Raw genomic sequence first — 13,195 nt, forward strand, 5'->3', positions numbered from 1 at the left:
ACCCATCCTAAGTACAGTTTCAATCAGATGGCTGATGGCCCATCCAGGTTTCATTGCCAGTAATAGGTTGCCATCAGTGGGCAATCAAACAAATCATCACTTGTCCTCTCTGCTGTATTGACACATCCCAGGAGGCATTCAGACAGGACCCAGTATATGCACTCAGACTTTACCTTAAGCGAACTGAGCCAATTTGTGGGTCTCGAAGATGCCTCTATCTCCCAGTTAAACCCTCCAGCCTCTCATCATGGCTGAAGTGGACAATACATACAGTGCACTCTGACTTATCACTAGAACAGAGTCACTTGATGAAGACCTCTGCTCTTGAAATAAAAGCAATATGTACAAGTATTGCCTTTGACTGTAAAAATTATATCAAAGAATTTGTTGAGGTGGTCTGCATGCACAATCAACCTTCTTGAGTTTTTAATCTTCAAGATTTGACTCCACAATGATACATCCAGAATTTGGTAGACCCAGTCTCAGTCACACAGATTCATTTGACATCAGCACAACCTCTGGATGAATTCCACGTGCAGTTTTTGGTGGATTTGCTTGAAAATGTTATGTGGTAAGAAGATCTCATTATTTCTTCTTTCCAGACATAATCCACATTGCCACCAGTTATGCTGCTGAAAATTAGGAGAGTGGGTTAACCGGGAATCCAGTATTCTCCCCCTTCAGACGTTACCTGGGGTATGGGAATCCAATATTCTTCCCTCAGAGGTTACCTGGGGTATGGGATTCCAATATTCTCACCTCAGAGGTTACCTGGGGTATACATTTAATGCTCAACATTCCATCTACCTATTACCTATTTATTCCCCTAATGTTGTCGGAGAATGTATTTGAATGAGAAAGCAAATTTTTTAGTAAATTATGTTTCTCCTACAATACTTACCTGATCACATTACTTTAATACCCTCCTAGTCTCTCCGCAATGCAAGCATCCATTTACACTGAGCTTAACCGGTATAGCTGGCAAGGGGAGGTAGTGAGTAAGAGTTATTGCCCTTTATATATTAGAGACTGAAAGATGTATTTTTGTCTTTGGGAGGGTTGGCTTCTGGAGGTAGTAGGGCTTATATTCCTAATGTTGATGTGATCGGGAATTCTGGGAGAAACATATTTTACTAAAGGATTTACTTTCATTACAACTGTATATAAAATTCTTTCTTTTGAGATGCTTAATATTAATCATTTTAATTTACATTAATGTTTCTTTAAGATTATGTGCTTTTTAAAATATTGTTATCTATTGATATTATTCTGTTGTCAGTAAACCATCTATACATGTGAGAAGGCAATTTGCTTTTTACAAAAATAAATACCACTTGAGTTTTGTCTTTGTATAAAAATTATTTTACCTCCTTTGATTTCTTTCAGACGAGGGGCACTGCTGAGAAATAACCTCCTAACTACAGTTGGAGCCTTAATCATGTTTTCTTCCAAGTATGCCAAGTCCTATGAAATGCTGATTTTAGGGAGGTTCATCATTGGACTCAGTGCAGGTAATGCACCATATATTGCCATATAAACTCGCTTATAAGTTGAGTCAAACTGCAAAGAACAGAGATCCTTGTCTGCCATACCATAATGTGCCTTCAAACCAGGGTCTATGTTGCTTATTCTAATGATTTCTCTTAACATATTGTACAGACCCAGTACATTATGCTACAGATCTGGATCTGTGCAGTTTGAAGTTGGACTTGACTTATAAGTGAGCATATATATGGTAATTAAGATTCAGTGTAGTTCCATTTTAAAAACAGAACATATCTCACAACTCAAAGAAAACTTTAAGTTACTTCATCAGGGATCATCCTGGGCTTCGCTGATGTCACATATTGCAATTTTTTTTCCCTTGTTGGTGACAAAATATACCATCTGGTGATTTTTTGGGCAACAGCCTTTTTGGCTGTTTAATTTGTACATACAATCATGGATTTGGTGTGGAGAAATTTAGAGGGACCACAAAAGGAAGCCACAAACTTGGATACACAATGCACTGGAATCTATCTGTTACATAAACAAATCCTTTGTTTGTAGTGAGAAACCCATCTTTACAGTGCATTGTTACATCATAATCCACTTATGTTGACATCTGGCCTGAGTACTGTATGCTGTGATACACTCACTCATGCTACTGGACTATACCTACAATCAACCATCCTCTGAAGACGCGAACAGAAACAGCTACAATTAATTGAACAATGGCTAATCCTTCTGTTTTTTTAAATAAATATACCAATAAAATAGTTTTGCTGAAACTTCAGAGAAAACTGATTACCTTCGAAGTACCAATTGCTGTGTATAAATACAAAGCAAATGGAAAAAATCTCGATCAGAATTATATACTGTCAACAGTGTAACATAATCTTGGGTAAACGTAAGTTAGACATTGCATGTTCATCATCTCATCCGATGAGTAAGTCAATAAAATCAACAGTATTTGGATTTAGTGCAAATTGATCAGACAACACAGCCACTGAACCTGATGTTATACCTGACAGTCCAACATCATCTACATGTAGTGATGGTAGTAATGCTTCAAGTGCAACACCACATCATGATGAACGAGTCAAAAGTTCCAGAAAATTTCTCAACAGCTGTAAACTTGAGCGTCCGTGGCTGAAATACGATACAAAGTTAAAGCAAATGTTTTGTGAGATATGTATCAAGGCACAAGTCATCGATTCAGTTACAACTGGCTGTGATATATTTTGAAGAAGGAGTGTGTCACCAAACAGGTATCCAGGCAGGGTAAGTTATATATGTTAATTTTGCTCATTGATCTTTTACTTTTGCCATCAATCACATGTTACGACTGCAGGGACTTAAACTAAAAGTTTTGCATGATTGAAAATAATTTATTTCTCAAACTACAGGAGTGAAAGAATTAAATTAACTTACAGCATATTTCCTAAACGTCCTATCAGTTCCAATAGTTCCAAGAAATCTGAATATGTTCCAATGAAAAATGCCCCTTCTGTGTTGAAGTTTCAAATGTACCAATGTACAGAAAGAATTAATTAATTTTTCCAATGAATTCAAATAGTCTTTGAATAAATTCAGTTAATACCGTACAGTTATTCTAGCATGTCATACAAAAAATAAATCTTTTCAAAAGCCAAGTCGGGAGATTGAATCTGAAAACACGCAGATTGGGACCTACCATCTGAAATTTTTTGTGGCATATTTAAGCATCGTTTCACTAAATAATCTTTGTTTTTACGGGACCAATACACATGAAATTCTCAAAAAGGACAAGCTGTTTCTCCATGTGACGTGCATTATTTCCCCCCCCCACCCCGTGCCCCCATTTCATATTCTATACAATAGCTTAAGGTCAGACTTGAGCCTCTTTGACATACTTCAAAAAACCGTCTGTTCTACAGTGAGTGAAAGCACCAGCAATTAATTGCCCTTTTTTGTTATAACTAATAATGCCTAAAATGGGTGTGAATTTATGTTCACAGTTCAAAAATGTTGTCTCAAGCTACCATACATGTGATAATTATTTCCCCATTTTATATCCCACCTTATTTCTTTATTGTTAACTAGTATATGCATGTTGACTAAGTAACAAATTTTTTCCGAATTGGTGGTGGGGGGGCACATATACTCTGTGATATGTTTCTTCACTCCTTTTAATTTAATGGTGGTAATTAATGCTTATGTTTATGGTATGTTGATGCCAGATGTTGACTCTTGTAAGTTTCATCGATGAGAATGGAGATCCTAGTTTGCTTGTCCAGAAAAATTACACAGCATTCAGTGGTCATTATTGGGATTTAGGAAGCAATTCACTATAAGCAAAGCATGTTAAATGTGACAAAAATAAATTTCTGAACTCCTGGTTGACAGAGATTTACTTTGTAAAGCTAGCCATAAAAAGGGGGGGTATTTAATTATTGAATGCATGAAATTGATGGTCGCATTATACGTCATTTATCATACATTGCAAAGTACGATCATAGTGTTTTAGTATTAAAATGTCATTAACGAAAGTTCCTTACAAAACGATTATATGGAAAATAATATATATAATATAGATTTGCTTAATACCTGATGTTTTTATTTAAAAAATGAGCAAGACACTGTAGATGTCAGGAAAGTAGATATTTTACATTTGATAATGCATTTTTTTTTCAGATGACAACAGTCATACCTATGCACTAACAGTGATTCGGGATGCAAAGACCATGGAAGTAGTGAAGATTGCTGCTATTAGTAAAGTAAAAATGCCATTATCAGGGCCATGAGGAACACTTTCTTTTGAGCTTACTACAATCACAACGGATCATCATGTGACATTCTGTACCATTTTAATAGTGCAAAACAGTCATGAAATGATTTATTTTGTAATATTATAGCTGTATTGCCTGTTGTCAATAAAGTAAGAACTATCCCAACTTTTTTCAGTTTTCATTGCCTATTACATTAATAGACTTGGAAAAATATTCACTGCATTTTTTTTTAAATTGGCGACAAAATATTGAGGTTGGCAATTGTTTTGGCGACAACTTTTAAAAGCCAGGACCATCCCAGCTTCATATATGTTAGGATACCAGTGACTTAGCCAACTCCATGGTAAGGGGATGTAACTCCTTTAACCTATTCTGCTAACATGTTATGATCAGGTAAAATTTATGAAGAAGAGTACAATTTTTTTAGTAAAATATGTGTCTTCAGTAGATCTTAAGTCATCATAATACAGGTGATGCTCAATATACACCACTGATGTGTTCCTGAGGTTTTGGCATAAATCAAAATTTGCATAAATTAAACGTAACAGTGCTCTATCAGAGTGTGATGAGATGCCCATACTTGTGAGTCACAGCACAAGCGACTAGTGATGGCTTAAAAATGATCACAGTGAGTCATAGCACAAGTCACCAGTGATGTCGTAAAAATGATCACAGTGGGTCACAGCACAAGCCACCAGTGATGGCTCAATAATGATCACAGTGAGTCACAGCACAAGCCACCAATGATGGCTTAAAAATGATCACAATGAGTCACAGCACAAGCCACCAGTGATGGCTTAAAAATGATCACAGTGAGTCACAGCAGAAGCCACTAGTGATGGCGTAAAAATGATCACAGTGAGTCACAGCAGAAGCCACTAGTGATGGCGTAAAAATGATCACAATGAGTCACAGCACAGGCCACTAGTGATGGCGTAAAAATGATCACAGTGAGTCACAGCACAGGCCACTAGTGATGGCGTAAAAATGATCACAATGAGTCACAGCACAGGCCACTAGTGATGGCGTAAAAATGATCACAGTAGTGCAGATTTAAAGTTAAATAGCATTAAAATGATAACACATAAATAGAATTGGCATGTAGTGCATGTCACCTGCACCCTACCAAATCCTCCCTGCAGTTACAGCCAAAGAAGAGAATACACATCTGCTCCAGAAGAAGTGATGATCCATAGGATTTGTCATAGATCCCTCTATTCAGGGGTTGTTGACCCTTCTGGTCAGTCTTTCACATAGCCAAACAAATGACCATTTAGCACTTGTTTTGCTAATTCAAACCCGAAGCAGCAGGTCATTGACTTACTCAGCTGGGCTGTGTTGGATATGCATAGTAATTTGCAAGGTAGTGGATATACTCTTAATTTGCAAGGTAGTGGATATATTCTTAATTTGCATGGTAGTGGATATACTCATAATTTGCATGGTAGTGGATATACTCATAATTTGCATGGTAGTGGATATACTCTTAATTTGCATGGTAGTGGATGATATACTCTTAATTTGCATGGTAGTAGATATACTCTTAATTTGCATGGTAGTAGATATACTCTTAATTTGCATGGTAGTGGATATACTCTTAATTTGCATGGTAGTGGATATACTCTTAATTTGCATGGTAGTGGATATACTCTTAATTTGCATGGTAGTAGATATACTCTTAATTTGCATGGTAGTGGATGATATACTCTTAATTTGCATGGTAGTAGATATACTCTTAATTTGCATGGTAGTAGATATACTCTTAATTTGCATGGTAGTGGATATACTCTTAATTTGCATGGTAGTAGATATACTCTTTAATTTGCAAGGTAGTGGATATACTCTTAATTAGCATGGTAGTGGATATACTCTTAATTTGCATGGTAGTAGATATACTCTTAATTTGCAATGTAGTGGATATACTCTTTAATTTGCATGGTAGTAGATATACTCTTAATTTGCAAGGTAGTGGATATACTCTTTAATTTGCAAGGTAGTGGATATACTCCTTATTTGCATGGTAGTAGATATACTCTTTATTTGCAAGGTAGTGGATATACTCTTAATTTGCATGGTAGTGGATATACTCTTAATTTGCATGGTAGTTGTTGTTGTGGCGTTTAACACCATTTTTCAGCACACAATAGGTTATACATGGCAGCCAGTATTAATAGTGGAGGAAGAACCCGGGAAAACCCTGGAAAGAACCACCGACCCACGAGAAGCTACTGGCAAGCTTTCTCACATACACACATTGGCCGAATCCGAGACTCGAACCTGCATGGTAGTGGATAAACTTTTAATTTGCATGGTAGTGGATATACTTATAATATATGATGATCAGATAAATAATTTGAAGAAAGAAATGTACTCTAAAAATGTCTGTGGTATCATGCCTAGTGCTAGACATCACTATTAAGTGCCACACTGCAGTCATCATAGCGATATGACTGTAAAATTGTTAAAGCTATGTTCAAAATCCAAATCACACACACACACACACACACATTAGGAATTTGTTTGCAGATGTATATAAGTCTTATAGGTCAAGGACTTCCATTGTGAGCTTTACTCACGAAGTGGAATCGGTTCTTGTATACGCTAAAGTATATCTTGTCCTTGCACTTTTGTAATTTAAAGCATTATTTTAGCAACAGTTGGATAGTAGATGCAAATCACTTATTTCCTTTACCACGTCCCATAGTAGATATTCCTTATTTATTGTAGTCGGCCATTTTCATGAGCTGTGTCTGTTCGATTAGAAAACAGGCACTTACAGTTGAGTAATATACTATGTAACACAATTTTTGTTCCTGGGTAGTAAGTGTTATTTTATAATTGCTCATGCTTAAAAAGTATAGAAAATGGCTATTATTCCCCCCAAACTTTGCTTTTGTGACCAGGACATTGATATTTTGAAATTTACCTATTTCCAATGAGAAAAGGAGCAAATTTGGGTCTGTTCATTCACATCAAGTCAGAAAACAAACAACATATGAATCAAAATTAACATGTATTTATAGTAAAGTAATGACCACAAAAGATTTAGAAGTGAGTAGTTTTTCGAGATTTACGATTATACCATAGTACTTCACCAGAGTCTCAACCAGCTCCACATAGATTTTGGCCTTGTGATTGCCCATGAAGCCCCAAACCACTGACCAACAAACCTGCTTTAAGCCACTTTCACCTTATTAATGAGCTTCTTTGAGAATTCATTGTACTCCAGTATCTTCTTTATGTGTGGTTCGACAAAGACACTGGCTTTGACCATTGCCTGAGACAGCTTTGGGAAAAAGTCTTGAAGGTACTTGAAAGCTGCTGACTCCTTATCTGGATCTCTGACAAATTGTTTCATAAGGCCCAGTTTGATGTGCAGTGGTGGCATCAGCAACTTCCAGGGGTCCACCAGTAGCTCCCATTTGATGTTGTTGTTCCTCTCCTCGGTCTCCTGTGGCCAGTCCCACCTGTGGTAGTGCACCTTGGTGTCCCTGCTGTCCCAAAGGCAAAGATAGCAGGGAAACTTGGTAAAACTACCTTGGAAACCCATCAGGAATGCCACCATTTTGAAGTCTCCAATGACCTCCCAGCCATACTCATCATACTTCAAGGCATTCAGCAAGGTTTTGATGGTGTTGTAATCATCTTTGAGGTGCACAGAGTGAGCCAGGGGAAGAGACGGGTACTCTTTCCCATTATGGAGCAGCACAGCTTTGAGGCTCCTGGTTGAGCTGTCAGTGAAGAGGCACCACTCATGCTGGTTACAGGGGATTCTGATTGCCTCCAACAGACTGGTCACATCATGGCAGAAGCAGAACCCATCTTGAGGGTGAAGAAACTGGAAAAAGGTTCGTGATGCTTCCTCTGATCTGCAGCTTGCACACATCCAACAAGTTCCACTGCTTGAGCCTAGACTTCAGAAGCTTGGCATTGAACTTGGTGAGACCAAGATCTCTAATCAAGTCATTGAGGTCTTTTTGGTTGGGGTAGTATGGGTTTCTTTCTTCAGCTCCACCTCTGAAATTGTCATCTGGATCTACAATGTCTTCCTTGCTCTCTGACTTGCTGCTCTCTTCTAAAGACTGCTACTCAGTCTAGGTAAGTGGGTACAGGGAGCCCAGGACAGTATGGCACCTGGGCGATGGATGAAGGAAGGTCCACATATTTGATAGCAGGTGCATTCTTGCCAGTCCGATGTTTGGAAGGGTCCACCATGTAGAAGTAGCAGCTGCTTGATTGGTCAGTAGGTTCCTGACAGATTCTTGGGATAGTGAACTTCATGGCTCTCTTTTCGCCATCCTACAAAACTACATGTATATCACCCATGACAAATGTGTAAGTGATTCTCACAATGATACATGTATACGTTTTTCAATAACATTAAAATGTTTAACAAATTTTATAACAAAAAAATCCGAGCAACAATTGTCCATCTTACCAACCAGAGTTTTTTTGCAGTGCTCGTATGTGTAATGAGGTGTCCAGGGTTTGTCTTGATCCCCAACCGGCATGCCAAAATATGCCTTGATAAATTGGCCACAGACATAGCAAAATGCATCTGCCGGATGCTTGCAGCCTCTTGATGCCATCTCAGAAAAATGCAGATATGTATCCACTTAGGCAGCTTGTACTAAACTGAAAACTGATGGGCTTAAGGCCCCTTTTATTTATACTACTATTTATATTATTGAAAAGTTCTTGAAGTTACTCCAAGTTTACTCAGCACTGAATCTATCTGGAATGTTCTGAAAAATAAGTAAATTTAAAAATATCACTGTCTTGGTCACAAAAGCAAATCTTTGGGGAATAATAGACATTTTCTATACTTTTGAGGCATAAGCAATTAGAAAATAACACTTACTGCCCAGGAACAAAATAAATTGTTACACGGTGATATATTTATTGTAAGTTAAACATTTTAATTGTTTGAAGCTACAAATAATAATATGCAATATGTTAAGAAAATAGCACTTGGGATTGCATATCCAATAATATAAATAGTAGTATAAATAAAGGGGCCTTAAGTAGTACATATTAATTGCTTGTTGAATAAACCTCCAACTTGAACTAAAATTTTCAACTCATTTAAAAAAGTTTCTTCATATTAACAGGTCATGAATTCATCCCACACATAATCTCTGAATACTTACTGCAATTGTATTTTTGATGTTGTAGGGATTGGCACTGGAATCGCCCCCCTGTATCTCTCAGAAATTGCACCCGTCTCTCTCCGGGGAATGTGTGGAACATTTAATCAGCTTGCCGTCTGCTTTGGAGTATTGACATCACAAGTTTTGGGATTGGATGCAGTGCTGGGATCACCTAGTTTGTGGCAATTTGATGTGGGTAGGTCATTCACCTGTACCATATTTAACCAATAATAATTCCATTCTTTGTGATACAGCATATACCCCTATTTCACACCCACCTCTACGTGTTGTTTTTAAAACATATTTACTATAGAAATAACCTTTCTCTGATAACAAGCCCATCTACAACTTTTTGACAAATTCATTTCATGGGTACCTCCCCCCCCCCTCCATCATTAGAGTTAACAATGTACATCTTCATTCTAAGGATTAATATATTCTGTTCATAGAAAAGTACTGGAATTAATATACTGTATACCCCTTTTGGATTAAGCAAGACGGAATCAAAAGGTATTGATTAAAATGATACACCATGTTCACATGATCTGTTTTCTTAAAACGGGGAAAAATGCATAGGGACCCTAATGTTTCTCCAACCTGTATGACTTCAGTCTTGTATTCTTGTATACTTAATTTTTTATCAATTGTCTATGTTGCTATTGCAACGGATTTTATATTCTACTTCCTGAAATAAGTAAAATATCTAAATTTAATGCACAGAGAGATTTTCTGACCCAAATTTAAGTGTATTGTTTATTTATCACCATTCCTGTAGGAATTACAAATGGTGCTGGTCTGATATTAGTACCCATACTTTTGTACTGATATTATTACCCCTACTTTTGTACTGTTATTAGTACCCATACATTAGTACTGTTATTAGTACCCATACTTTTGTGCTGTTATTAGTACCCATACTTTAGTACATGTACTGATATTAGAACCCATACTTTAGAGCTGATATTAGTACCCATACTTTAGTACTGATATAAGTACCCATACTTTAGTACATGTACTGATATTAGTACCCATACTTTTGTAGTTATTAGTACCCATACATTAGTACTGTTATTAGTACCCATACTTTAGTACTGCTATTAGTACCCAGTGATTAATCTACCCCTGCATACCGCATCCAGCATGCACAAAAAATGGCTGGGACTCATTATTTGTTCATATGTGCACTCCTTTGGACACAAGAAATTTTAAAGGAACAACAATGTGCTTACTGTGATTTTTGTTTAACGGGACTTTCTTGATCCGACAATGTATTTGAAGAAGAAACCACTTTTCTCTAGTAAACTGTTTCTTTAATAATGCTCGTGATGCAAATACACCCTCTTAGCCCCCTTGCAGTTACATCCATATAGTGAACATGCCTTCCACTCCAGTAGTAGCAGAAGTCCCTGGATTTGGCACCAATCCTAGTTTCAAAGGGAGATCACTCTGCCACTTTGGTGGGCATATAACCTTTAGCCTTTTAGCAAAGAAGTTTTGTTCTGGGATGGCTGGCTTTGTGAGGTAGTAGTGGTTCTAAGGTATTTTGATTGTATAAGTATTATTGAAAAAACATTTTACTGGAAACAATGTTAGAATTGGACCTAAAAACCTAACATTTTCATTTAGAGACTTAAAAAGCGCCCCCCCCCCCCCCCGAAACCTAATTTAAAAAAATAAAACTTTGAATCAATGATGAAAGCCTCTACCCTGACATTGCAAATTAAAAATACCTTTTTGCATATTGTTTTTCATTAGGTTAGCCTAATGGTCGAGAAAGTGTACGTACATATAAATTATGCAAATTAATGATGTTAAATATAGTTGCTAATTTTACCTTTTGATCTTGTCAGCAGGGGCATCTTGTTTTATTGTTTGATATTTGTTGATGAGACTTTTACTGTGTGAACAGAAGTAATTTTGAGAGGATTAAAAACATTGATAGATTATGGTTGGGTTACTAAAGAGCTCAAGATAATCTTGTAACTGCTTTGTGACTTTAACCTCAAAAATGTATAACACCTTGGAGAAAAACCATAAAACAAAATTGAATTTAAAATTTCATTTCAATTCTAGCTGAGTAGAAAAAAATGTTTCTTACATTTACAAAAATTCAAATTAGTATGACAATAATTTTGTTAGCACAACTTTTCCTTCCATTTGTGATGGATAGCCATGCAAGATAGCAAGTATCTGTCATCACATAAATATGTAATTATTTCAACAAATCCCTTTTTTCCTGTAGCATCCATTTTGCCCTATAGCTTAATGCAGTGTATGGCAAGCTGATCAGCATGACAGTTTTTGATGGATGGCCATGAAAGTAATGGTTATCACCTGAAAATGCAAGAATTAACAAATCACTTTGCTCCTGTAGTTTTTGTTAGAACTGTTGAACATTATTGTCTTTTAATCCTGGAAATAAATTCATTGTAATTCATTGTAAAATTAGATCAAGTAAACACATTTTGTCTTGGAGATTTTAGGATGACTGTGAAACTTGTTAGATGTTGTGCCTCTAGATTTTCTTAGTTATTCACATGATGAACTTAAGATAAATTTCTATGTAATCAGAAGGACTAGTAAATTGAGAAATTTATTAGTCCTTCTTAATCTTCATTGTTCCTTCATCTGACTATTGAAATTATGAAAACTGCCTAAAGGAAATTTACTAGCCTTGGAAAGGAAATTTACTAGTCTTGGAAAGAAAATTTACTAGCCTTGGAAAGAAAATTTACTAGTCTTGGAAAGAAAATTTACTAGCCTTGGAAAGAAAATTTACTAGCCTTGGAAAGGAAATTTACTAGCCTTGGAAAGGAAATTTACTAGGCTTGGAAAGGAAATTTACTAGGCTTGGAAAGAAAATTTACTAGCCTTGGAAAGAAAATTTACTAGCCTTGGAAAGGAAATTTACTAGCCTTGGAAAGAAAATTTACTAGCCTTGGAAAGGAAATTTACTAACCTTGGAAAGGAAATTTACTAGCCTTGGAAAGGAAATTTACTAGGCTTGGAAAGGAAATTTACTAGCCTTGGAAAGAAAATTTACTAGCCTTGAAAAGAAAATTTACTAGCCTTGGGGTAGCAGAGAACAACTAATTGCAAGCCCTGGTTTTTTGTGTGTTTTTTACTTTCACCTTAATCAGTGTATGATGGAATTTTGTGACTATAACTCTTACAGCTTTTAATGTATATATATTATGGTCATATCAGAATGTTTGCATATTGACCATCATTGTACTGTTGTACAAATGTCATGTCCTTTGTTTGACAGTAGACTCATTTTCATCATTGGGTAGAAACTGAATGCTGGTAAATCTGAGCTACAATTATGCAAGGAAAATTGCCTACCATTACTATGCCTTGCTTTGAAATCTTGTTTCGAAGATGCATGCATTGATTAAAACTTTCGTTTGATGATTGTTTTTAATTCCTAATGTTTGGCTCACCTTTTACAGAAAAATAAAAGTAAGACATAGTTCTTATGATGCCATCTGGAATTGGCATTGATAACTCATTGTTATCGTTTTTGTGCACAGCCATAACTCTGAAAAAAAAAGGGCCAAGATGCTACATTCGAATGAACCTTTTTAAACTAATGAAGGCTGCATTGTATTACTTTTTATATATGCATATTACTGAAAGGTATTCTGATCCATTTATTTCTAAAGTCTTCACATTTACTCCTGTCCAGAGATTTAACTGTATATTACATAAAGATGGATGAGTAATGATTGCAAATATAGCAAGTGGACTGAATCAGACCTAAATTTTCAGGCTAATTACTTAATATTTAAAGAA

The 13,195-nt window shown here is 36.2% G+C and overlaps 1 protein-coding gene across 1 annotated transcript in view; it reads left to right on the forward strand.

Annotated features, from left to right (window-relative positions):
- The window catches only part of LOC149772766 (solute carrier family 2, facilitated glucose transporter member 1-like), a 61,223-nt gene that overhangs the window by 21,447 nt on the left and 26,581 nt on the right, over window positions 1-13,195 (forward strand). Inside the window, exons 4-5 of the mRNA XM_089947336.1 lie at window positions 1,387-1,511; window positions 9,426-9,596. Coding sequence (XP_089803462.1) covers window positions 1,387-1,511; window positions 9,426-9,596 — 296 coding nt within the window. The remainder of the gene's footprint in view (window positions 1-1,386; window positions 1,512-9,425; window positions 9,597-13,195) is intronic.

Source organism: Sinohyriopsis cumingii, unplaced genomic scaffold (assembly GCF_028554795.1).
Source record: "Sinohyriopsis cumingii isolate HCF-2022 unplaced genomic scaffold, ASM2855479v2 utg001176l, whole genome shotgun sequence".
In the NCBI taxonomy this organism is placed as follows: Eukaryota; Metazoa; Mollusca; class Bivalvia; order Unionida; family Unionidae; genus Sinohyriopsis; species Sinohyriopsis cumingii.